The 27,747-nt window shown below is 37.3% G+C and overlaps 1 protein-coding gene across 4 annotated transcripts; it reads left to right on the top strand.

Annotated features, from left to right (window-relative positions):
* The first annotated feature begins 23 nt into the window (after positions 1 to 23).
* Positions 24 to 26,133, top strand: CWC22 (CWC22 spliceosome associated protein homolog). Of its 4 annotated transcripts, none has more exons than XM_058840056.1 (20): positions 24 to 71; positions 528 to 636; positions 3,309 to 3,376; positions 4,004 to 4,126; positions 4,238 to 4,495; positions 4,957 to 5,085; positions 6,741 to 6,909; positions 7,282 to 7,335; positions 8,233 to 8,368; positions 8,449 to 8,655; positions 8,775 to 8,837; positions 9,159 to 9,254; positions 9,427 to 9,508; positions 10,660 to 10,720; positions 18,947 to 19,024; positions 20,181 to 20,333; positions 21,195 to 21,322; positions 22,304 to 22,405; positions 22,524 to 22,720; positions 25,291 to 26,133. In XM_058840056.1, the coding sequence occupies exons 2-20, from the start codon at positions 610 to 612 to the stop codon at positions 25,875 to 25,877; spliced, it is 2,718 nt and encodes a 905-aa protein (XP_058696039.1). In that variant the 5' UTR covers positions 24 to 71; positions 528 to 609; the 3' UTR covers positions 25,878 to 26,133. The 4 variants fall into 4 exon arrangements, with proteins under 4 accessions (XP_058696039.1, XP_058696042.1, XP_058696038.1 ...); XM_058840059.1 differs by lacking the exon at positions 24 to 71 and adding an exon at positions 147 to 167; XM_058840055.1 differs by lacking the exon at positions 24 to 71 and adding an exon at positions 209 to 438.
* Positions 26,134 to 27,747: the final 1,614 nt, after the last annotated feature.

Genomic DNA, 27,747 nt, shown 5'->3' with positions numbered 1-27,747 from the left:
GGCGCGCGCTTTCCCCGCGCCGCCGGAAGTGACGCGCTCGGGGCCGTGCGCGGCGGCGGTGGCGGCGGGAGGTGCGGGCGCGGGCCTGGCGGTGCGCGGGGCTGGGCGGGCGCCCCTTTGCACCATCCCCCGGGGTCCAGGGGAGCCCCCGAGCGCCGCCCGGCCGGGTGCGCCCCCGGGGCGGGTGTTGGCGGCCTCTCCCGCCGTGCCGGCGCTCAGCGGCGGGCGGCAGGCCGCGGGCCGGGCGCTGACGCGGCCCCGCCGGGAGCGCGGCGGGCGGGCCCGGGCCGGGAGCCGGGCGGCGGGGTCGGTGGGAAAGGCCTGGCCGCTCGCTCGGGACCGGCTGTGCCGGTGAGCTCCCGGCTGCTGCCGTGCAGCCGCTGTATGAGCGCAGGAAATCGGAGTAGACCAGGGGAGCCTTTTGGTTTAAGGACTTGTGTAAGCATAGCCTTAATGGACAAAGGAAAGGTGCCTGTTCCGGCACCGTGTGCGGTGGAAAGTTTTTGATTGTATTCTGTGTGTTACAGGTGAAATGGTGTTCATGTGCTGAGCTCCTTGGATTGCTTCACTGCTGCACGTTGAGAACTTTGTAAAAAGCAGGAAGTCAAGATGAAGAGCAGGGTGACACAAGTAAATGTAAGTGTTCTTAAACCTAAATTGTACGATTTGATTAATCCCATGTTACTGCTAATTAGGTTTGTAGTTGATATTATATTAAATAAAAGTTCCTGAATGAAAAGCAAGCAATACCTGTTACAAACAGCAGCTGTTTACAATATAAATACTAGGAGTCAGTAAATTACAGCTATTTCTATCTGCTCTTTTCCTTGCCGTTAAAGTCTTGAATATTGGTGTATAATGTTACAATAATTGGTCAAAACTGACTGAATGCTGATGGCTCAACAGCAGATGTAAGCATGTAGAAGAATGAAGAAAGATTTTGAAAAATCTAACAACGATCTTAAAAGATATAGAGACAATAAGTAGCAGTTAATTTGACAAGTGTGTGCCATACTATGCCTGTTAAAGCTTTTCCTTTTACAAGCTGTGTGGCCCATTTCTGAGTGGATGGGAGTGATTTTTTGGGAATGCAAGAAGCAAAAATTTAGAAATGCTATGGTTGTAAAGTACACTGGGTTTGGAACATGTTAGCAGAACAATATTGTTATGATGTGCTGCCTCAAATCTGTGGTCTTACTCTGCCTGTTTTTCCAGAGTTGGAACCTGCATAGGCTTCTTCAGTTTTTTAGATCCAACATTTCTGACTTGAGTAACTTTTAGCAGGGATGCTTGAGGGGTAGTTTAATACCTTCTCCTGTTTTCCCAGTCTGGTGGTGCTGCCTCATCTGTCAGAATAAGCCAGTTAGGAAAAACTGTTTGGACACTTGCAGTTAATAATTTTGATGAAAATGGACAAGGAAGAGGACTTACTTTTGGCAGAAAACCTGGTCACAAAGAGGTGACAAGTTCTTCAGCAAGCATAGCTGCTTCTTTTTCAGGGAGACATGATAAATGGCAAATACAGAAACAGCCATAACATTGTTTTATTTCTGTGAACACTTGTCTTTTTGGTTCTTCTTGGGCAGAGATTGTAAAGAACCCATGAGAATAGGTCGTCCTAAATAGATCCACTGCCTTCTTTCCATCTGCTGGATAAGATTTAAATACAGCAACTGTTCTGTGTTAATCAAAGATTTTTATTGCTACTTCCTTGGAAGCTTGGGATAGACTGGCATTATATTACTAGCCTGGGGGGAAAAAAATCCAACTTAAAGACTTTTCTTACACTTGAATGAATTCAGTGATCTTCTCTGTGGTGTGATGAGCATTGAAAGGGGTAGAAAACCAAGGTGAATATGTGAATTTCTTGTACTGTTTCTGCTGTCAAAGATAATGCGCCTCTAAAATTAAACAGCTGGACATAACTTTTATAGGGATGCATGCTCCCAGTGGACAGTGTGATGCCCTTATTTCATGTCATCATCTTGATGCAGGCAAGAGAACTCTGGGTGTAATTTTAGCAGTGTTTGAAGTGCATCCTAGGAAAGGCAACATTCTAGGATATGTTATAGTGGCCTTAAAAATCCAGTTATTGGTTTGCATATATACACACCCTCCCAGTTAAGCTTTTGGAGATAACAGCTGCCCTGCTTTCTATGGAAGAGGTGTCATTGTATTCTGGTCTCCCAGAGTTTTAACTGGTTCTTTGGTGGGGCAAGAGGTGGTGTTGGTGGAGATGGTGCTGCTTCAACAAACGAGCTGAGTGTTGCTGCAGGGAGTTCCATCTAGGTGCATAAGGAAATGCTCGTGTTGAGATTCTGCATCAAGTGAGATGTTCTGCATCCTGTTCCATAGTTAATCGCTCTGTGACATCATGAAATTGTGGTTCTAAAAAATCATAAATAATATTTTAAAGGAAGAGATGACCCTTGTTTGAGAGTACTCAGGTTACAAATGCTGCTGCTTGATTCTACCAAAGTTTTCTAGAAGCATCTTAATGAATCTTCTTATGTTTGCTGTAGATGCTGTCACATTCTGATTTTTGTATGACTCCATACTTTTAAATGTCACAGTTCAGCCCATGGAATTTGGTGTAAACTGTTTAAGTGTGTATCACTTAAACAATCCTGCAAATCTGCCAAGTAGACCAGTGCAACTCAGATGTTTGTAATGTATGAAACTAGGCATGAGAAATAAAATAATAAGAGAAAATAAATTGTGATTTGTAAAAAGGGGGAACATAAGGAAAAACTACTCAATAAAGGGGATTTTTAGGAGAGAGGAGCTCTAAACAAATGGTGGAATTCTGTTCATGATATTGCATGTGATACAAGAAATTAAAATGGCATCTGAAAGAGGAAAGCAGGAAAGGCAGAGCTGCTCTAGTCTCTGCATCTACTCTTAGTCTCCAGCAGTAATTAACAGTAGATGCCTTAAAGAGTTTAGGAATAGAGCAGCTATAAAAGTACTTGCCCACGTACACTCCCACTCTACCTGTTTGCAGCTTCCTGAGCCAGATGAAGCTTTTTGGTAACCCTTGTGGATTTTTCTTCAGTGCTTTGAACCCACGGAAGTGTTTGGCATCTGCAGCATCCTGTTGCAGGGTGTCCAGCTGCTTAACTGCTTGCTCCTAGAACCAGGAAGCTCTCCTTGTCATGCCTGACTGCCATCAGCTTTATTTGGTGGCCCTCCTTGTAAAGGAGTGGGAACTGAAGGCATGGCATGCTTTGATCTGAAGATAGCTGCTCACAGTCATGGTGGGTCTTGATTCTTTTTTTTTTTGTTTGTTTCTTTCTCTTTCCTTAAAGCATGGTTCCAGTCACGAAAGGAAGGAAAACTACAGTTCCCGACATGAAAGTTTGTCTCCAGAGGACAGGTAAAATGACTGATCTTTGTATCCTTCAATTCTGTATACCTCACATAGTGAGTTAGGAAAGCTAAAAAAAAAACATCAGGTTATGCTTCTTTTTATATATTATTGTAATTAAAAGCAAAAAAAGCAAGTGTAGATTTAATAAGATATTTTAATGCCAATAGTAATTAAATGGATTTGTTACTAAAACTTAGCATTTAGTTAAATTATCATGAGACCTGAAAGTGGAAATTACGTGCCAGTTTTTTGCTTGAAGTCACATTACCATTTTTGGGCAAGATTGGTTCATGCTGTACAGGCAAAAATTAGTAGAAACAAGTGAATATTTGTGTTCTAAGGAATGCAAGGTGCTGAATTTACCATTGGTATTTGATGTTATTACTGTTAAACATCTAATTTCAAATCTTAGGACCTTTCTTTTACAGGTCTGCTTTGATTTTTGATAATTTTTTTCCTGATGATAAATTATTGTTAAAGCAGACCCTTTTCTTGGGAGTAATACATATTTTAAAACTCACGTTGCAGAATTGGAACACTTCTGCACTGTTATATTATATTGCAGGTAAATATTAATAGCATTGCTTTTCTCAGTCACTTATTAAAAGTTTTTGTGTCTTGGGTTGTGAGTAGAGATATGGAGCGTGATAGGTCCCGGTCTCCATCTCCCAGGAAGAGGAGATACTCTGATGACAGCAGATATGATGAGGAATATTCAAGACGAGACTACTATGATGACAGAACTTCAGATGGAAGGTATGGAGCGCTTTATTAATCAGTAATAAAATACTTACTTTTAAAGAATAAAAATGTGAAAGCTTTTAATATACACTTGGGTGTTTAGTGGGTGTTTATTTTTCTCTTTAGAAGGATGGAAAGGGGAAGAGATAGACACTATGAGAGATGGGAGGACAGAGAATATGATCGGAGGAAGCAGAGAAGATACTCATCACCTGACCGTAGGAGTCCAGAGAGGTCGACAGGCCAGAGCTCACTTGCTCATGAAGAGACCACCTCGAAGAAGAAGAAAGAAGAAGTGGATCCAATCCTCACACGCACAGGTGGTGCATATATTCCACCTGCCAAGCTCAGGATGATGCAAGAGCAAATCACTGATAAAAATAGGTGAGTTCAAAGTTATATAGTATGTTTTTCACTGCAAGCCAAACAGTTAAGGTGTTTAGGGAATGTTGGGAAAAATGGGATCCATTAAGGGTTGTGATCATTGTTTTGAAGGTATGTTTGTATTAGAAGAGAGATAAGAAAATTGGATTAAAAGTATACTTGCTTCTGCTGATAAAGTAAAGCAGGATACTGAATGTAGCTAGGAAGTTTTTGGAACATCTTATGAAACAACATACTGGGTTATACCATATCTGCAGAGAATTACACTTTGGTTTATCATTTTGGTTCAGTGATTCTCTAGTGGTTGAAGCTATAATTGTGAACAAGTCTTCACATTTATGCAGTGCATATTTTTAAATTCATTTTACTGATTAAATAAAAATGTGAATGAATGCCATATATATATAAGTTTACTCAGTGCAACTTCAAATGTATACATGATTTGTGATACTTTGTAATAGCTTGGCATACCAGAGGATGAGTTGGGAAGCCTTGAAGAAGTCAATCAATGGTCTTGTCAATAAAGTGAATGTTTCTAATATAGAAAACATCATTCATGAGCTCCTTCAGGAGAATATTGTTCGGGGAAGGTAAGCCTTAGTATTTTAAAATAATTCTACTTTTCTGGAACTCGTACATTAGTCATTGTGTGTGCTATGAGTGTGTTAGTCAGATTTTAGTATTAACCTTAGGCCATATTGTCCTATTCAGAATAGTCCCTTATTTGGGAAAGGATTGCAGTGCAACAGATGGTGTATATTTCCTTTTCTTAAGGCTTTCACAATGTATTTTACTTGAATGACTTTTGTAATTTGCAGTTGTCACTGTCTATTTTTGTAGTGCTTGATTTTTCTTTTTCTGGGACAAATAATATTTGTAGCCACTACTTAGCAAAACAAGTTTTACTACAGTTACCTGTTGGTGTTGTTTACTGATGTAATGTAAAGAAAAGACCATTATGCTGTTGGAGCTTGGTAGATTCAAAAATAATTGTTACATTTCAAACAGCAACACTTTATCCCAGATTTATTTGAGAAGTAATGCATTACTTGTCATTATGTAATTTAAGACTTATGTCTTTATTTGATGGGAAGATCAGAGTCATTCAACTAGCATAAAAATAGGAGAATTAAGTAATTTAAATAAAATCTGGAGAGTGGGAAAATTACCTGTATTTCATGTCCCCAAAATTTAATTTTCATACTAGCAATATTATTTTAGCTTAAAAATTAGCTTATTGAATATCTTCAGAATGCACTTGTCTTTGGAAGTTTTTGTGTGTGGTTTATAAATGTCAAAATAATGTATATGGAAAATAGCACCATTTCCCTCCTTAGTTCTGTACTTCCAAACTTACACAAAGGTGCATTAAAAGTAATGACACAAACTTTTACCTGGCTGTCAAGTCCTTTTCTGAGGTCTTAAGTAGATGATGAATAAGAACTGAAACAGAACACTTTCAGTTTGTAAGCAAGAAGTAACTAATTTCAAAATGGAAATACTCTGTTTCTGTGCACTAGTATGAAATGAGTTCTATTCCATTTGTCAGTGCCAAACTAAGTAGAAATAAGGTCCCTATGCATTTTTTATTTAGTGCTCTTTATTTAGTAGGAGGGTTTTTTGGGGATTTTAATAGACCACAAGGAATTTGGATTCCTTGATCCAGATTTGTATATCAGTGTGTACTTTGAAGATTCACATTTGGAGGTTTCTTTTGTTTTTATCCTCACCCACATGTAGTCAAGTGTGCTCCTTGTGTCAAATTCTGTGTGCTCCTAAGCATTACAAAAAACAATATTGAGAGGAGGGGCAGCAGGTCACAGATTCTTTTCAGACTTTCTTGATAACAAATGTAAAAGAGATCATTTGAGTACTAAAAGAAATATTAGCTCATGAGTCCTTTGTTTACAATCATTTAGGCTCTAAGTAGTTTTTTATAATCAGACAAAGTTCAGATTAAAAAAGGCATAATTGCAGGACACAAGATGTCTTTTTGCATGCCTAGCATTTTTAAATGTTGCTCTAATATAAACAATATTTAGTGAAAGATTAGGTAACAGTTTAAGAACTTTTCAGTTCAGACAGATTTGTGCAACACATTTTGCAAAATTCCATTTGTGGCATGATCATCTGGTTTCTTCCAGCTATTCCAACTGCACAACACTATTTCATGTGGTAAGTACTGAATAAAAATATTACACGCTTTATTACCAGAAAAGTTTTTAACACTTACTTACTTTTACAGGGGATTGCTATCCAGATCCATTTTGCAAGCTCAGAGCGCCTCTCCAATTTTTACTCACGTTTATGCAGCTCTTGTGGCAATTATCAATTCAAAGTTTCCAAATATTGGTGAATTGATTCTCAAGAGGCTGATACTGAATTTTCGTAAAGGGTATCGCAGAAATGACAAGGTATGTAACATGTAAAGGAGCAACGTGCTGAAATGTGGAATTCTGCAGTATAACTGTGTCAAGTGTGTTCAAAGCAGCACAGCCAAGACATGGATTGAGATCAGTCTGTGGGACATTTAGTAGTATTAGAGTATCATGAAAGTTTGACAACCTATTCTGGATTGATACTGTGATAGTTTGTGGTCTTCTGATTTGGGCAGGGATGTTTAATTCTAATTTTTTACTTTGTCTGTACAGTCCTGATTGTGAACAGCTACCAGTATACTTAAATAGACTTTAATGTTTTTGTGAGATGCATTAATCTATAGTATGTGTGGGTTAGGAATTTTTTTCTTCCATATGTTAAAATTTCCTGGTTTATTTCTTTTGCAGCAACTCTGTCTAACATCTTCAAAATTTGTTGCACATTTGATGAATCAGAATGTGGTATGTTTCTTCATTTCTACTCAATTCAAACCCTATATAGCTAATTTTTAGTTTAAGACAGCAGTAGCCTAAGTGAAGATTCTCTGTCTGTTCTGAAAGTTGCTGAAAGCCTGAGTGTGGTGCCTGCTTTAAGTTAAGATCTCTTTTGAAAAGATACTGATAATTGCTTCCACAGTTATCACCACTTATTATTACACTTACGCTCCAGAGCTTCCCCAAATTTCATGTGTGTGTTTGGGCTAATATTCAGCCACATCTTGATGCAAAGCAAGGATCATTTGAGCCTCTGTCCTCATTTGATCTTAAACAGAGTTTAGTGCAGCATGTGTCTTAGCAGAAGTAGACTCAGTTGCATCTAAATCAAATTTATATCCAGCCCTATTCCACTTGTTTATATGTCAGAAATCAGGATACTCTAATTTAAATAATGTCAAGATGCAGTGTCTCACAAATATGTTGGGAATGTTCAGCGTTTTGGTAAAATGGAAATTAATCTGAGATGTGCTGTTTGCTTATATGCCTGATCCTGGAAGATCTCATTTAATCATAGAGACAATGCACTTTGAACTTGGTTCTGTAATGCAAGTGCTGGTTTATTTGCTTCTTGGAAGTGCAGTCTATTATTTTTTAATGGCAAAATATTTTTCATTTCTTGCTTGTTCATTTCAATGAAACAGTCACATTCACTAGAAAACTGATGTAAATACTGATGGTAAAACTGGATTTGAAATTTTGACTTTGTCTTAATCAGCTCTGCCCCACTATTGCTGCCTTGTATGTGTGACTAAACTGCTGTGTTGTGGCATCCTCAAAGGCTGGACAGGTCTGTCCAGTAAATGACTGTGGTGATGGTGTAACACTGTGCATTCTAATTCTTTGCTGATACTCTTTCCACAGGCTCATGAGGTTTTATGTTTGGAAATGCTCACTTTGCTTCTTGAAAGGCCTACTGATGACAGTATTGAAGTAGCAATTGGATTTATTAAAGAGAGTGGGCTCAAATTAACAGAAGTTTCTCCTAGAGGTATTAATGGTAAGTACAGTTAGCCAAAACTATCTTGGCATTTGAATTAGTAAATAACTTTCATATTTACATTTGTCTCTTTTCCAAAGCAATCTTTGATCGCCTTCGACACATTCTGCATGAATCTAAAATCGATATGCGTGTTCAGTACATGATAGAAGTCATGTTTGCTGTACGGAAAGATGGCTTCAAGGATCATCCAATCATTCCAGAGGGACTGGATCTAGTGGAAGAGGAGGATCAGTTTACTCATATGTTGCCACTGGAAGATGACTACAACCCAGAGGATGTTCTTAGTAAGTTAGATATGAAAGAGAATTCCTTAACTGCATTCCCCAAGAAAATAAATTCAAGCTTAAATATTAATAGCTTTTTCAGTTTGTGTTTTAAATAAAGATTCTCTTTTATTCTAAAGATGTTTTCAAGATGGATCCGAACTTTATGGAAAATGAGGAGAAATACAAAATGCTGAAGAAAGGTAGGGATACTTGTGTGTATACACAACCATTACCTATGGCATTTGGTTATTCAGCTGTTGCTGCCAACATTTATTTAACAGTGGGTGATATTTCTCTCTTGTATAACTCATTCAATTCATACACCTTTCCTTTGTGTTCTTCCTACTCAGTGTTGTTTCTGCATCTATGTTTTAATTCAGTTATGATATATCTGCTTTTTGGCCTCTTCCACATTCTGCACATGAGACACCCTTTCACTCTTCAGGGGTTGGATCAAGGGGGTTTTTGTAATGGGGGTACTGTGGTCTATGTTCCATTAATCTGGGATACTGGTCTTTCAGAAATTCTTGATGAAGGTGACACTGAATCTGAAGGAAATCAAGAAGCTGGAAGTAGTGAAGAAGATGAAGATGATGATGAAGAGGAGGATGAAGATGGTAAGTGTATGACTGGCACCTTACGAGGAATTGATTGTAGATGAAACAGGAAAGAAAAGCTGAACTTCTTAGATGTTTTGCAAAACTGAGATGTTCAAATGTTAATCAGTGTTTCTTCTTCAGTTATTCTCAGATGTTTTGCTCTTTACAGACCCATGTTTTTGTTTTCTAGGTCAGAAAGTTACTGTCCATGACAAAACAGAAATTAACCTGGTCTCCTTCCGTCGTACAATTTATCTGGCTATTCAGTCAAGGTAAATGGAAATTATGCACCTAGGAGTGTAGCTCTTTTCAAGTCAGTGAAGTGTAATTCTCTTTCTTTTAAAATTCTGTCATAATGTACAGTTGAAAAGAAAAAAAAAAAAAAAAGTAGGGAAGTGGTCCTTATGGAGTGTGACCTGACTGTGTAAAGCAGTCAAATTCTCATTCTAAGATGAATCTTGTTTGTTTCAAAATGTTTGGGTAGTGGACTGGGGCTATTGCTCTAATGAGAACTTTCTGGATGAACAGAAGTCAGTGATCTTCCAAGTTTTACAGCATCTTGAGATTTTTATGAAAAAAATTTGAGACATACTTAGAAATTCTAATTAGTTTGTCTCCACTTTTGAGATGAAGGAGTTCTTTTGCCATCTGCATAGTTTGGAAAATAAATATGCAGTTCCCAACCCTGAGCTATAGTCTATCTGTGGTCATCTTGAGAATGAACTCCCGCTGCAGTTTGTGGCACAAATACTCCAAACCTACTAGAAGTAGCTTCCATGTCACCAGGGTGAGAGGAGGGATTGATCCCTTGCAGCCTATAATATTCAGGTCTGATGCTGCATGAGGAGTGCAGTGATGTACTTGTGGTGGTGATCATTAGCCATGTGAATTAATACCATACTGAGGGTATCAAAGGCTCTCACATTTCTCAGTTACTGTTAAATACTTTCTTGCCATACCCTAACTTGTTAATATTTTACATTGAGGGAGGACTTATCCAGTGGTAGCTAAAGGCTTTCAGAACAGGAGTGCAAAGAGGAGTCAGTGGTACATATTGCTTTTGGAGCTTGTCTGAATTGCTTGCATTTCAGTGTTTCAAAATGTGCAAAACAAGCTCCCACTTTTCTCTTTCATTAAGTTTTGTAAGATGATGTGATATGATAGTAATGACTTGGATCATCTTGTTTTCAGATTGCCTGCAAATGTAATCACTTTGGATTAATTTTCAGATAGAAACTCATCCAATACAAATGTTTATTAAAAAGCCCACAACAACAATAAAATCTCAGCAGATCAAATAGCTGAGGTACTTTACTTCAAAATAGTTGAGGTTTTAGCATCAATGATCAATCTTAATATAGTTTTGGAATGTTTCATATATAGCATAGCATATATTGCACAGATAATTGTTTTTTCTCTTCAGCTTAGACTTTGAAGAATGTGCTCACAAACTGCTGAAGATGGACTTCCCTGAAAGTCAGACTGTAAGCCTTTATTCTTACTCTTCTTGTTACTAACATTATTAAGATACAGTACTATGATAGTATCTAAAAACCTTGCTCATATTACACAACCTAGTTTGTATAGCAGGCAGATGAATGAGAGTCATTCCTTACAGCTGTTGTTCCTCAAAATTAATTTCACAACCTTTAGAGCAATGGACTGACACACATTTCACAAGCAATTTGCCTTATGCATGTGCTCCTTTCTGTCAAGCAGCACAAATGTTTGCTCACAGCCTGTTAAAAAGGTCTGTTGTTCAGACTGGTGAAACTTTTGTCCTATGGTGAGAATACAGCAGCATGACAGAGTTCTGTCTCTGAAAGGACTCTGGGCTGAAGATAATATTTGCAGGCAGCTGTAGACTTTTTATCAGTGGGGCTTGAAATTTAGCACAGTGCTATGAGTGTGTTTTTTTGGTGCTTTCACAGTCAGTCTTTGAATAAACAGGGTATTGAATTAAAGCAGTTTTGTGTGATTGTTTGCTGTAATTTTGGAGATCATAAGACTAAAGGTGTTTTGTCCTCAGACTCTGTAAGATCAAAGTAATTGCTGTGTTTTCAAGTAATGGAAACTGTTCTTCATCCAGTACTTCTGTTCAATACTGGTAGAATGTAAATACACATCTAATTTTCTAAGCAGCTTTTTGGTCAGCTGTAAGCTGTCATCACAGGAATTGCGCTTGGGTTAAAATTTTCAGTTTTATTTGAAACTGTGTCTGTAGTAAGTAACTTCAGTATAATACTAACTAGTGTGGGGAGATCTGGACTACACTTAGGTGTTCTTTAAGAACTTGTATTTACCTATCGTTTTTTCAATTCTTGTACTGTTGCTTGTTTCTAAGCAATTTACATGGAAGTAAACTAGAAACTGAGATTGTGTATTTTTTTTAATCTGATTCTCTAATTCTGTGTATGAAATGCAGTATTAAGTATACATAAGATTATAATTCTCAGTGAAGTATACAGAACCTGAAGAATACTAAAGAGAAAAAAAAAGGCCTGTTTCCAAGCAAATCAATTCAGCTATAAAGAATAGAGCAAACAATCTAGAATATATGTACTAGACTGTACAACAGAGTTATTATGCAAAACACTACTTGCTTAACTACTACGACTTAATTCTTAGGATTTAATACCATAGCAGTCTCTGTCAGCTCCTAACTTCTGTGGGCAAAAGCTGCTCAGAAAAACTAAAGGAAGGAAAAAGAAAAACCCAGCAATTAGTATCAACCTGTGATTTGGTACTAGTTGTAGGAATTATTACAATTCAAGATTCAAAACTGTTGTAAAACTGCATCCTCTTATCACATGAGACTTCTTTGTACTGATTTTTTTCCTTAAGAATCATAACTACTCTTTACCTCATTTAATCAAAGATATGAGAGCTCTGACTTGCTCATTTTATAGAATTAAGCTCCTTTATGGGGACAAAAATATTTAAAAAAAAAATAATGCTTTCTGGTCATTGTGAGAGCAGAAGGAATAAGCAGATGTAGGCAGTAAAATTCTTCTGGGCTTTCTAGGGCTTAAGTCTGTACATGTGGATAAAGAATCTCAGTACATTCAGCAGGAAATTTGTTTGAATTAACTGACAGTATTTAAGCTAGAAAAATCATCTTTTATTTGTTCAAGTTACTGTCTTCAGATTGAAGCCTTTATTAAATTAATTCCCTCTGCCTTCATTAAAAAACAAGCCATTATTGAGTTTACAGATGACACCAAGTTGAGCAGGAGTGCTGATGTGCAGGAGAGCAGGAAGGCAGAGGGATCTGGGCAGGCTGGGTCAGCGGGCTGAGGCCTGCAGTGTGATGTTGAGTGAGGCAAAGTGCTGAGTCCTGCCCTTGGCGCTCAACAGCCCCAGGCAGAGCTACAGGCTGGGGCAGAGTGGCTGGAAAGCTGCCCAGCAGCAGGAAGGCACCGAGAGGTGCTGGTTGGCAGCACCTGAACGTGGTCCAGCAGTGCCCAGGTGACCAAGGAGGCCAGTGGCATCCTGGCCTGGATCAGGAATAGCGTGGCCAGCAGGACAGAGGCACTGACCGGCCCTCTGTACTCGGGACCGTGCGGCCACACCTGCAGTGCTGTGTGTGGCTGAGGGAGCTGGGCTTGTTCAGTCTGGAGAAGAGGTGGCTTAAAGGGGAAATTATCGCTCTGCAAGTACCCAAAAGGAGGGTATAGCCACTGGGGGTTGGTCTTTTCTCACAGAGAACAAGTGACAGGACCAGAGGAAATGGCCTCAGGTTGCACCAGGTGAGGTTTAAATGAAATATTAGGAACAATTTATTGACTGAAAGGGTGGTCAGTTGTTGAAACAGGTTGCCCAGGGAAGTGGTGGAATCAGCATCCCTGGAAGTGTTCAAAAGACGTGTGGATATGGTTTAATGGTAAACAAGATGGCATTGGGTTTTCGGTTGGACTTGATCTTGGAGTTATTTTCAACCTTTATAATTCTCTACCACTATTATTTTAGCCATAAAGCACTTCTTTCTTTTTCAGTCTGTTTTACTTAAAGCTTCAACAATCTGTATTGCAGGATGTTGTGTGTCTTATTTCTTCACACTTTCTGATTCAAAGCTTTAAACAGTCTTGAGAAATTCCTGAAATGCTTGCTGAACTCTTGGGTGAACCTGCAAATTTTGTTTATGCTCATTCTCTATTCCAACTCCTACTATGAATGGCAGTCATCACGAGAAGCAGGAGCTAGAGCATTTAGCTCAAGTATTCCTTAAAAATCAGGTGGAACTTAAGATTCTTGTTGCAAGTTTTTTTCAAATCAAGTCTGATTTTACAGTAACTTTCTGCTTTTCTTCTGAAAGGATTTACTTAATAAAACAGTATTTATTTAATTTTGTCATTAAGACTGTTTTCCACAAGCTTTGAGTAGTACATTTCCAATTAAATACAATCAAAAAACTAATCAGAATATTTGAAACCTAAAGACAGATGCAAAAACATGTTTGAGACTAACACAGTCCTAATGACCATCTTTGGAATAACTCTTCCAGAAATCTTCATGTGTAGAAACTTTTGGTGTGATATATCAGGGCTGAGTTCGGAAATACATTAGCAGTTTTTACCAGTGGTTGAATTATCAGATCATTGTGTCACATTAACTGCTGTGCAACACAAGTTGTTTGTCTGTTTAATACCAGTAATGGATCTATCTATCACACAGCTCTGACTCGCAGAAAGAGGATTAAGGTTCAGATGGATAATCTGTGGACTGGAACAACATAATACTGCTTTTTGGCATTGCAGTTTAGGACCAGCTGCTGAGAAGGGATGTCAACACTTCTCAGATTTTTTTTTTTATTTTTTTTTTTCCAGAAAAACACTTAAAGTGTTGAAATTTTTTTCATTTCTATCTCAATTTACTAGGAGTGGGTTTGCTTTTATTCATATTTAGACCCAATTGAAGCCTACAGATCAAAAGTGAAATAGCTTTGCTGTCTGTACAACAGTCTGTGCAAAGCTGTTCTAAACAAGCCTTGCAATTGCTTCTTTGGGCATATGTTCAGTCTTGGCAGAGCTCACTATTTTACTTTTTTTGAAAAGTACTGTTATTATCTCTGTTAAAGCTGTATTAATCCCCTGTATTACCAAAGAAGAAAATTTAAATAAATTAAAACTGTAGTTAGAGGAGTGTGATATTACCAGTTGTTCTGGCTTCTGAACTGTGAGGAAAGCAAGCAAACAAGCCTGGCTAAAATGCAGACAACTAAAAAAATTAAACCACCCATACATTGTTCTTGCTCTTTAAAAACGTGCCTAAAATGGATTGACTTTTAGGCTTTTCTTCTTTCTTGGCTTGTGATAAGAATTAAACTTGTATACAGAAATGTTGCTAAATTAAATTAGAGTATCTTCTAACACTGTGCATATTCCAGATAAAGGCAGTGCATCACCAGATTTTTTTATTTATTTTTTTTTTTTCTTGAAATGAGAAAAATTCTTGCAGGCACAGCCTTCTTGAAAGAATTATGCATGCATCTGACGCATCTTCATTTTTATGGGCTGGTGTCACTTGCTCGAAGCAGTCCTAGTAGGTGGTGTGGGAGTGGAGTGTCTCGTGTTATTTATGCCTTAAGTCTTGAAAATAACACAAGTACTTATGTTGACTTGACTATTTTCACTTTCAGTGAAAATATAGTTCAGGAAACTGATGCAGAGCGGGATGGTCTAGGGCTGATAATTACCTGCTGGTCAAACTGATGAATTCTTAGATACAGGAGTTCCTTTTCTAATTGGAGGGCATTGCTGCTGGTAAGTTTAGCAACCGCACCATGATTCGTTCACAGCCTTGCTACTGGCTATAAAAGACAATCCTGCTTAAGTAGCTTTTCTGTCTTTCGAAGCAGGAGGTTTTTGTGGGCCTGAGGTGCAGAATCATTCTGAATTTCCATGATTTATCAATTTTTAAAAAAAGTACTTTGCATGCACATACCATGTCATGGTATTTGTTGATGTCTGCAAAATGAAGGTACAGAATCCATACAGAATTAGGCTGTTGTGTTACTAATCACAGGCATTAGCTAGAATTCTGACTAGATCTTCCACAGATGTGTATATGCATTTAACCTAAGGAGGTGGAATTGCTCAGAGTGAAGTCACTTAAAGTGAAGTTTTGCATGTGCAGCCTTCAGGTTGAAGGAAAGAGATACTGTGGGACTTTGATGTATTATTTCATTTTTGTGTGTGTTTGTATGTTGGAGACTTGTAGCAGCATGATCAAAAATATATCTATCTTTATATCCAGTTAATGATTCCAGTGTAAAATATTAAGTCTGATTTATGCAAGATTTGTGATAACCATATCTAGCTTTAAGCATATATTTCTCTAAACAGAAAGGAGTTGAGCAAAAAAAAGGGATAAAAGTTGAGGAAGACCATTAGCTAAGCACAGGACAGACTTGGAGACTTTGTAGTAGCTGCTAAAAGCACTGCACATAGTTTGACCAGGGGCTGCCTGCTGCTGAAACGCCATCCATGGCTTTGCCAGCTTTGGCTCTAAGTGGTAACTTAACAAATGAGGAAGAGAAAGCAGAGATGATGTGAAAAGTAGGCTGTGTGATGGTTGCACCCATTAAAATGTGCAGCAGTAAGGAAAGCTTCAAGGTAGTCAGTGGGAGTAAAATACACTTCAGTGAATTAAGAGAGAAAGAAGGAAAAGTGTGGCATCTGAAGCAGTAAAAATACATAAAATGCAAGGCGCTTGTTTCACATAATTCCAATTTCACATTGATTTAAATGAACCTAAGGCCTGCACTATGTTTGCTTCTGGCACACCAATTCTTCTAGTTCCATGAAGAAATAGAAATGAAGTGTTGGCATTGAAAATTTTATGTTTTAAGAACAGCTTACACAGGGTGGGGATGGGTTCAGCTTATGTAAGCAATGGATGGAACGGAGCTGTGGGGCTGGCAGGGGAAGAGAGGTGGAAATGGCATCACTTCCAGTCAAGGAGGGCAGAAGTGACCTCCACATGGAGATAGCCTGGGGGGCAGCTCTGAAACTGCAGTCTTGACTGAATGTTTATTTAAAGAAATTTTAAAAATGAGGGGAGAAGGGGCAGGGGATAAATACTAGCTGTGAAAAGGAACCCGTGATCAGAAGGGGATAAGTTACTTTAGCTCTTCTGCCTGCCATGAACACAGCCTTTGTGTGAAGCTGAAAGAAGATATATTGGGCAGGGTGTGCTTGTATTTTGAAATGGTAAAACCAGGAGAAAAAACCAAAACAAGTCTGATTTTTCTGTCTTTTCCTTTAGCATCTTTAAATGTATGATGATACTTGACATGTTAGGTTGAGTCATGGTTCATCTAAACCATTTTTCTGTTTGGGTAAGAGCAAATAGACTGTTTAGGGAGAACAGTGAGAAATGCAGTGCATTTGGAGAGAGCTTTCTCCTTATCTTCTGTCCTAGCAGTGTTGGGAAGTGCTTTTGTTCTCTATGATACAAAAATAAATTCAAGATCTTCACAGACGATGGTTCTCCATCTGTATGAGATGTCAGATATTTTGAAGTGTTTTACTTCATGATTGGATAGCTATGTATACTTTCTTAACTAAGCTGAGTAATTACTTGTTGAGCGTTGCAGGAAAACACTTAAACAACGCAATATAGAAATTGTCTGTAAAATTGGGGAACAAATTCTTTGTGGTCTTCAAAACAAGTGATAGGTTAAATAACTGGCTCTTCATGCCATAAACGTCATTGGGAGTACAGAAGTTAGTTCACTAACTTTTGAAGCTGTAAATTAAGCTAGAATTGCCATCTGAGCTTGTTGCATCACTCAAAAAGTAATTAAATAATTGTAAAGTTTGTTAATTTTTGATCTGGAAGACAGTAACTCTAGACCTAACCTCAAATTGTTTAGATAACACCAGCAAGGATGTCTTTATGGGCAGACCTATTTTCATGCATGTGGTATTCAAGATACCCTCCTAGAAATCATTGTAATATTTAATTAAAATGTTAAAATATTTAATTACTGTAAACCACAGGGGGATACCAAAGCTATAATTGCATTTAAGATGAGGAAGAAAAGTAATTTGTTTTTCAAGTCTTCCTGACATTATTAACAGTGGCATCAGCGCTTTACCCGTTTTATTGTTAAAAACTGATTAACTGCAGCATTAGTGTAAAATGGGATAATATAAAAAGTTAATATGCATTTTAATACATCACATTAACACAGTGTGACAGTGTTAAAAGGAAAACCTTTAAACACATCTGTAAGTTTATTTGGTACATTACTGCCTTGTTATTTGGAGGAGTGGTTTTTCTTGTTCAGCACGGTTGGCTTTTTATTTGTTTTGAGCTTTTATGATGGGCAAAAATGTTTCTTCTGGATACTTGCTTGGAAGAATGACACAAGTGGGAGAATATGAAGTCCAATGTATGATACAGTAAATTGGTGAAAGAGAACAAAATGCTTGAAATCATTCAGTAGTTTTTATAGGGATGTTACTTTTTGTTAAAAGAGAAATTAAACTAATAATGAAAGATGCATGACTGACAGCCAGAAACCTATTTGGGAGTGTCATAAATTGGATTACACTATGGAATTTGTCTTAGGAGAAAACAGTAATAAAAAAAGTGAATGGGTAAGACCTGCAGGGCTATTTTAAGCATTGTATAATTTCATGGCTTTTAATTTATATAAAAACATTTGCTCACTTGTCTTAATTAATGTTGCCAAATGTACCCTAAATCAATTCACAGCTGCATTACAGGCTGTATCTCAGGCAGGTCAGGGGAATAAGTTTGGTTTTAAATCTGCATGGTCTCACTTGCCTGGACCTCTGCTCTCAGCCTCAGGTGAAGGGCTCTCGCCCAACAGGCGAGGTACAAAGTGTTTTCCTCTGGTTCCTGTTTGCTGTGTGTGAAAGGAGAGGAAGAGGCAGCTACCAGAAGTTGAACTGATGATAATCATGGGGTGATGGTGTTGGAAGACAAGGAGGAAGGGTGCCAGAGAGAGCCTGTATTCCAGAAAGACTGGCCTACCTGTCCTACATAGTTGGCATTATGGAACAGGAGAGCATCTTCTGTTCTTCCATCCGTGTTCACTAAGGAGGCAGGAAAGTGGAAGGCAGACTGTCAATGACGAGGGATGCACAAATGTTTTGGGAGACTAATCTAGCCAGGCTTCCTCTGTTCATTCCTAGCCAAGAAAGAGAGATGCTCTTCTATAAAGGGTGATTCAGAATTCAGCCTAAAACAGCTGATTTAGAAAAGTTTCTCTTGGTTAAAGAGGAAGTCCAGGCATATTGACTTCTCAATGGTGAGTTTAGTCTTTCTAAGCATCTCCCTCCAGGCTGAAGCCATTGCAGTGAAACCCTAAACAGAATATCACAAAAAAGAAGTGACTGACAAATTAAAGCAAAACTATGAAAAAAGGCCTTAAAACCTTCATTTTTTATCTTATAACTTCTTTTTTTGCTGTGGTAATGAGTTCTGACTTTTTTTTTGGTACATTGTGTTAATACATTAATCTTAGTTTAGGCAGAAGAGGAAATTTGAAGGGCAAAAGCTCATATTGATATCCAGGAGAAATTAAGAAAGCTACTGGTGTTGCCAGTGAAGTTTGATGTAAATACTCATTTCAAAGCTCACATCCATGTAAGGCTTCCTTCAGTTACTTGGTATGTACTATGGTTTTTTTACTGCTACAGTGAATTTAACTGGAGAAATCTTACTTTATAACCCAGAAAGAACTCTGCAATATGATACTTGACTGCTGTGCTCAGCAAAGAACATACGAGAAATTCTTTGGGTTACTGGCGGGGGTGAGTTCTGTTTTACATTTTATACTATATGGTAGAAAATTTCATTGTTTTACTCTATTTTTTGTGTGTCAAACTTAAGTTTAATGGATAAATAAAACTAATAGTCTTTTTATCATTCTGAAAATGCTTATGTTAATCAATTGTTTTAGTGGATTGAATTAGCACTTAGATTGTAAAAAGCATAGTGAATGCAGAATGAGAGAACTCACTTTCCCTTTATATTGTTGCCTATTTTGCCTTACTTTTTTTCTCAATATGGTAGAGCAATAAATCAGTGGCAAAGAAATGGTACTAAAAAGACATAATAGTGTTATGAGTTACCAGCAAATAGCCTTTTTACAGTGCTGAAGATTAATCTTGGAGACTCTTGTCATTTACCACCTTGTCCAAAGCGGCTTTGTAGGTTTAATTTAGAGCACAAGATTGAATACTTACTGTCCTGGGCTTGTGGGTGTTTTGTTTGCTCTTCAATAAACAGCCAAATCTCTGATTTTGTCTAACTCTCTGCTAATTTAGCTGCAGTTACTTCTTACTTAGGGTTTCCCTATCGATGATATTGACATATCTGAAGAGTCAGGGTGAAATACTTGTCTTTTGAAGGGAGCAAGATTTGCTGAAAGGGAATGCTGTTTCTCATTTGTGTTTTTCATCCATTATTTCAGGAAATCCTTTTGCTGACAGTCAGTTACAAAGCACTAACCATATGAAGCTGCATGTTCAGACGAATGTAAATGTTGATTTCCGTATTCTCTGAAATGTTTATGTCCAAAATGTCTTACTTCTGTTTCCTGCTGCCTCTCTCAATTGAAACAGTGGTTCAGTGAAGTCTTGAAAAAACACGGGGTTGTGTCAGGTGAAAATATTTGATGTACAGAAGTCAAGCAAAATGCTGGATAATTTGCTGTAGTTCAGAATTGATAATTACTGCTTTGCAATGCAAATGAGTTTCTTGTCCTGAAAAACTGCTCAAAGCTATAAAATATATTAATATATTGATATATATCAACATATTGAGTGTTTGTTCTTCCTTCAAGGGTTATTTAAAAAAGAAATCTTGCAGTAAATATTGACACCATTAGGTCACCTAATTGTAGGTCATTTGTATGTTTAGTGTTTCGTTTAAAGTGGTTGTCTAAATTGTATCATATTGTCTCAGCGTTTCTGCATGTTAAAGAAAGAATATATGGAATCCTTTGAAGCCATTTTCAAGGAGCAGTACGATACCATTCATCGTTTGGAAACGAACAAACTGAGGAATGTGGCCAAGATGTTTGCTCATCTCCTGTACACAGATTCAATTCCTTGGAGTGTAAGTTAAAGCAAAAAGCCATTGTCCTCGATCTCTTGTTCAGCAGTTAATCTCCAGTGCTCCACAGTAACATATCATATTAAAACATAACTCCACAGTAACGTATAATACATTAATTCTAGTATTATTCTACACTTTGTAATGACTTGTAGCAGACTGGATTATCTTAAGTAAATTCTCATGTTTTGTCCCATCTCCTCTTTCTCCCTCTTGTGTATCATCATCCTCTCTCCCCATTTTTCAGTAGCTGATTTAAACTATTATTTTAGAGGGTTCAGCTGGAATTGGTTGATTAAAAAGTGCTTCTTTTGGAAAAGAGTTTTGAGCTTCTAAATATTGCTAAATTAGTAGTATTGAACTGAGGCAGTTAGAAATACTGCCATGTTATGATTTAAATACCTAGTAAATAAAAGCAATCTCACAGTATGAGATGTTATTATATAACACTAAAAATTAAGAAATAATATCAAGTTAACTTCTCTTTTCATATTGTTTTATTCTTGTTTCATAGCCTAGTCTGTCATCCTTCAAGTACACAGTAGTCAGTCCAAATATTTTACCTCTCCTGTATTTAAGTCCCAAATCTCTTAACCTGCCAGAAGTTCACGCATCTGATTTTGTCTTGTGGAGCTTTCCTAGATAAAAAGAATCCTTAAAGAATTACTAGCATAAATATGATCAGCAGCTGCTCCCAGATGGTAGAAAAGAATTTTTGAGAAAGATGGTCTTGACTAGAATTTATGAACTTTGGGGGAGAAAAAAACAGTCTTTATTAGTTATTTCAGGAGGACAGAAGTTTTTAAGATAGGAAGAGAATGTATGTTTAAACTTAAAGGTTAATGTTTTTCTGAATATTTTCAGGTCCTTGAATGTATTATACTGAGTGAAGAAACTACCACATCCTCCAGTAGAATTTTTGTCAAAATATTCTTTCAGGAACTCAGTGAATATATGGGACTTCCTAATTTAAATGCAAGATTAAAAGATGAGTAAGTTGAAACTTTATTTTCAAAACTGTAAATTTAATTAGGTTCTTCATCTGAAAATGTGCAGATAAGAACTCTGTGTTCAGGTTCAAGTGAGACTGCCCTTCTGTAGCTGCTGTACTTCAAGAATAAGTTCATGTATAGATTTAGTCATTGCAAGGAGTCACTTCTGAAGCTGAGTGCATTGCTGTCATTTTGGGTTCAAAATTTTGGTACGTGCATGACTCTTTGCAAGATGTATCTGTTCCCCCTCCACCCCGCAGTGGCACTCAGCTACCGTAACAATTTCCAAGTGTGAGTTTATTTTTATATATTGTCAGCTATATGGCTGCATAATAAATGTTACTGGGGCTTCTCTTTCTGACAAAACTTAGAAAAAACACACAACTATTAGTAACAGTTTCTCTAGGATTACTTACTAATCCTTAAATGTAGTATATATAACATTCTTTTAAATCTGCATGGGATTTAATGCATTGCATTCTGACAATGTTATTTGCAGTTGCTTGAGCTATTTCTACTGAGTTGGGATTTTTTTGTGTACAAGGAAGAATTTGGTAGATGCTTTAGCTCATGTAAACTTCAATTTGAAACTATCCCTAAGGTGCTGTATGAGGGGATTTCAGCATTGATCTCTAATCTCTGAACTTCTTGGTCAGCAGCTGTTATCCTTTGCTACCCCAGGCTGCTGCAGTTCCACAAGTCACTTCAGGGCTTCATGAAGCTGGGGTTTCTGTTGTCATTATCTGTCAGTATGTATGCAGCTCTCCTGTGTATGATGTTCATGTTGTCATAAAAGAGCAAGTTTTTAAATAGCATTTCATTAGATGCATCACAGGTACAAACAATGAAAGTGCTGAAAAATGCATGAAGAGATGCATTTGCTTTCTTGTGGAGATCCATACAGTTTCTTTTTTGGTTTGTTTATGTAAGTGAGAGTGCTGAGCTGGCATGGTATTTAATACAGATACTTGTTTCCATCAGGACACTTCAGCCTTTCTTTGAGGGATTATTGCCTCGGGATAACCCAAGAAACACTCGCTTTGCCATCAATTTCTTCACTTCTATTGGCCTTGGAGGACTAACGTGAGGAACACTTTTCTCATTGATATTTACTTTCTTCATTTTCCCCCTCCCCATAACAAAAAAATAAAATTAAAGAATTTTTCTTTCTTTTATTTTTTATTTTTTTTTGGCTAATTAGGGATGAATTACGGGAACATCTTAAAAATGCACCAAAGTTGATTATGACACAGAAGCAAAATGTTGAGTCATCAGATTCCTCTTCATCTTCAGACACAGACTCTTCCTCAGATTCTGATTCTGACAGCAGCAGTAGTAGTTCAGAGTCATCCAGCAGCAGTGACTCCTCATCCAGCAGTGACAGCAGCAGCGACTCAGGTATTTAAACACCAGCAGTACAACTATTCACTTCTCTTTTATTTCTTTCTCCAGATATGTTATTACTGTTTCTGTCTATACTTGTTTTGAGGAAAATCTGGCTATAGGCAGTGGTCATTTCTCTGTTTTAAAAACTAGTATTTATTTTAATTTAAAGTTTTAAAATATTAAATATTTCTCATGGAAATTTATTTTCTAATTTGAAATAAAAAAAAATTAGTTCAATTTTTAGAGACTTAAATATCTGAGAAACATTGGTTTGTAGATTTTTTTTTTTACACAATTGATACCTGTTTCACTCTACTATGACTTCAGTTTATTGCAGGATTGAGGGATTAGAGTCATTCCCAATTATTTTCTCTGTGTTTACTGTAGACACTCATGTCTACAACTCCTTTTTTCTTTGTTTAGTTGAGTGAGCTTGATGCTCCTAGTGTCTTTCCCTGGAAATATGTGCTTCTTCCTTGAGTTAGAAATCAGTTCTTCTGAGTCCCTATTTCTAATTCCTCTGCTTCAGGAAAAGCTGTGTGGTGATACAGTGAAGGTTCTTGTCTGTAGAGGAATTTCCAAGGAAGAATTTGCTTTTGCTGATAACTTATTTTGTATTTTTATGCATTATAATTAGCGTTTAGTATCATACTGTTGTGCTGATGTAGAAACTTCTATTATACATGAACTGTCATAAGCATTGTTTAAAGTAGTTGCTATTATGAGTTAGTGTGTGCAGTCTGCCCCAGTATATATAGCAGGAGCAGATGATAGCACAGCATGACTTCCTGTATCACGGAAGTGTGCTGATTCAAAGTTAATTTGATTTATTACATGTCTTTGAAATGAAAATCATTAATAAAATAAAAGCAGTGTGAACTGCTCCTGCTTTGGAAATGCAGTTCTGTTCTCCACCACAATCTCCTGTCCAAGGTGGGAACTGTGTGTCATGGCTGATAGCATTAGTGACGGCAGCACGAGAGGAGGGCACAGCCAAACGGGGTCAGAGGAGGCAGTGCTTCAGCACAGAGCCAGATGGTCCTGCAGGGACAGCTGCAGCTCTGCTGAGCTGCTTGATAGGAACCAGAGGGGTCACTCCTTAGTGATAAAACAAGTCTGCAAGTAGAAGCAGGGTTTTTTTCCAAGTTTAGGACTTTCTCTTTTACTGCTTGCCTTTTCTCCACTGAGGAACACATTCATTAAAAATTGTATCTTGGTACCTTTGCAGCCTGGTTTCACTTTTCAATTTCTTGTGTACTTTAATATAGTGGTCAAAAACACTAATTGGAGATAACAGTAAGCTTTAATGGCAAACTTAGTTGAGGTTCTATTACTAGTTGTAATTCTAAAGTCTTCCTGTGTTTGCAGCTTTTAAAGTCTATAAAATTACTTGGAAGAGTTAAGACGCATTTTTTTAGAGGAACGTGCTGCAGTATTTCAGTGTTGATGCAGTGTATAAAAGAAAAATAGAAAACCTGCTTATTAGAAATTGAGCTAAGTAGAGATTCCTGTTGTGCTACCTGTTAATGCTTGGAACATCATCAGCTTCCTCAGCTCAGCACTGCCCTGGGGAAGCAGCTCTAAAAAAAGTCCAGCAGAGGATAAAATATATCTGCTGTCAAAGCAGCTGGTTCTTTTCTGTTTGCTCTCTCAGGTCTTTTCCTGCATACTGGTGGATGTAAAATAGTATGGAAAACACTGCTTAAAAAACTTAATGGATTAAAATGTATCTGAATTGATCCATCATTGCATTTTAACAGAATGTCAGCAAGCCTTAGTTCAGAGAGTAGACAATTCAGATAATGCATATTAATAAATGTGCATCTAGTAAATCAGTTCATGGCTGTGATATTTTCGAAAGGTGATGAGAAGCAGCTGATGTGATTCTATAGTTCATACAGTAAGGTGAATGAATGGTTATTGTAAATGGCTGTTAGTGCCAAATACTGGCAAGTGGGATGTAAAGGTCCCTGGTAAAGAGCGAACAGGAAGGGTAAGACCTGTTCCACTGAGATGAGACTACTGTGTATTTAGAAATACAGAAGTTAGTTTTCATCTTGTTGACAAAGCTGTCACTATTTCTCCTGAAAAATGAGACTGAAAGCCATTGTTATATTGCTGCAATACCATTATCTCAGGCCATTTCATCCTACCTCTTTTTCCTCATGGGATAGTGTTGGAGTTTTTTTCTCATCTGCTGTTTTTCATCTCCATTGACTGATAAGCTTTTCCGGGAAAAGTATATGATTTTGAGATTGGATAGTCTGGGAAAGGTAATCTTTTTTTTTCCTAGGAAAAAGATTATTTGTGAGAGTGTTTTGGTGTATGACTTCACAGCCTAGTCCTCGGGTACAAGTCAGCAACAGGGTGATGACAGGTAGAGGTTTTCAAAAGACAGGCATCACTTGCAGATAGCAAAGGGATAAAAATCAGGAGTTCATTATTTTGGAACCTTGGTTCTGATACATGTGCACTAATGTTTTCTGGCAAAAACCAGTTTTTAGAACTCTTTCTGTAGTTCAATAAGTTTAATATACTGAATTAAAATGCAATCTTAGTTCCATAATTTGTTATAATTTCAGATGTTTCTAAAGCCAAAAGAAAGAGAACGCAAAAGAAAAACAGAGAATCTGATAAAGTTTCCAAGAAAAAACAAGAAAGGAGAAGGAAATCGCTTGAAAAGAAAATTGGAAGGAGGCAACAAGAGGAAAGAAGTGATACTGAGAGCAAATCAGAAAGAAATCACCGACATTTGAGAGACTCACACAGGAGAGATGATGTTTCAAAATACCACCACAGAGATGAGTCCAACGGCAGAGATGGCTACCACAGCGGAAAGGATAGGAACCATGAAAGAAGTAAGGATCCAGAAAATAAACACAGTAATTCAAAACTGAAGAAAGCGGAAAGAAGAGCTTCTGTGTCTGATGAGGAAAATTACAGACACTGGAGCAAAGACAACGGACACCGTAGTAGGAAAAGAGAGAGATCAAAATCCCGAGAGAGGGAGCGCGGCCACTGCAGCCCGAGGGAGGAGGAGCAGGAGGAGCGCTCCCGGAACGGTTCCGAGAGGCAGCGGGACAAGCACAGCCGTTACCCCGAGCAGCAGCGAGAGTCCCGCAGGAGCGACGACCGGCGCAGGGACAGCTCCCCGCACCGGCGGAGATAGAGCCCAGCCGCCATTTGCAATCAAGGTGCATTTCCGAGCTGTTGGAACTGGGTTGCAGAATCTATTACTGAAGTTTCGTTCAAAAAAAGAGATTTTGTACAAAGCGATCGTTTGCGTTTGTAAATTTTACCAGACTTTTTCAAATTTTCAGTACCACTTTTTTATAACTGTTTCTCATGGAGTCTTTCTGTTATATTCTTTGTTTGGAAAGACAAAGCTCTTTATTTTGTGAATAAAACAGTAAGATACCAGCATATTGGGTGTACTGTCACTTAGTTTCAAGTATTTTTAATTGTAACTTTGCAATCTAAAAAACTTTGGTTTTTAATTCCACTTGTAAATTGAAAGCCAGATGCTGAGGCTGGGATGGTATTGTACAAATTTCAGACTACAAATGTGAATTTTACATGAGAAAACGATAAAATTTTCAAACAGGCATCCTATATCTGCATGTTCTTTCAACCTCACAAATATGAAAGCCTTTTGACCAAAATTTGCAGGAAATACTCAGTTGATTTTTTTTATTCAAGACTTAAAAACTGAAAACACAATGTTGCTGTTTTAAATGTCACATGTGAAAGTGTGTCAGCTTGTTCTGTTACTTTTCACAATGTTTTTTAATATTGTGACATCCTGAGCTAGTTACACTTGTGATCTTTTTGGAAAAAAGGGTTGGTTCGGTTTTTATTTTTCAGTTGTGACTTTGATTTCCAAGTCTTAGTCTTCAACTCTATTCCTACAGCAGGAACATTTAAGGAAGCTCTTTTCCAGTATATGAAAAACAAGAAAGCAAAACGGGATGTTTCAAATCTTTTTACATGTTTTGAAGTGCTCAAGTTTTTTGAAAGCAGAGTTCAAAAAAACCACCCCTCAGTTGCTGCAGCACTTCATGATATAAAACTGTTCTGTCTGGAGTCATGGCGTACAACTTGCTCAATCTTGATTTCATGAGAAATGAATCAAAATCATTTGGTTAAGACGAATTCTCAAAAGTAAGTTACAGAAAAATTTACAAAGTCTTCAGGATTGAAATAGCACATAGTGTGGGGGCATGGTCAGTAGGAAAGAGGTAGTTGCAGATGATGGAGTTGTTGCTCTATGACAACATTTCTTTTTTATTTGGGAAATTAACACAAATGTTGGACAAAAGAGAACTTTCACATTTCATGTGTAAATCATATTTCTTGTATAAAGCATAAGAAATACATTTGAGCTGTTTTATAACAGAAAATAGAATCATTCCTAAGGAAATAGATCAGTTTTGCATAAATCTTCTCACAGCATTTTTCTAAGAAAAATGTCTATTTTATTTTTTTCTGTATTTGACAGAATTTATTTCTGCAATCTTTCATGTAATAAAATGTTTCCAGTCAAAAACATTTTCATAGAAAATAAATTTATATTGCAGAAAAAATAAGATTTCTGTCTTGTTAAGGCACAGCTAAAAATACTTTGGTAGCATCATGTGTTATATGTTTAAACTGTTGGGCTTTTGCCCAACACACGTCTCATTTTCAAAATGATGTGTGCATTTTGGCAGTGTGTTAAATCCACAAAAGCTTAATTTGAATGAATGTTTTCTAAAGAGAATTCTGCTAATTCTTATGCTTCTTTGATAACTCCCAATGTACATTATTGAAAAGACTCTATACTCCATAATGGTTTATTTGTACAAGCTTATTTAATATATCTACAGTAATACTTCCCTTAATATGTTATGGGTTTAATAGCACATATTTTATTAACCCATAATGTTTGAGACTTTCTGGTCTAGTTAAAAAGTTTGTTAATTACACCTTTAATAAATGGAAATAAATTAAAACAATACATGGGAAAACATGTAACATTTATTCTGCAGCATCCTGAGCCA

Source organism: Poecile atricapillus, chromosome 5, assembly GCF_030490865.1.
Source record: "Poecile atricapillus isolate bPoeAtr1 chromosome 5, bPoeAtr1.hap1, whole genome shotgun sequence".
Taxonomy (NCBI): domain Eukaryota; kingdom Metazoa; phylum Chordata; class Aves; order Passeriformes; family Paridae; genus Poecile; species Poecile atricapillus.
This window is presented reverse-complemented; position numbering and strand designations above follow the sequence as displayed.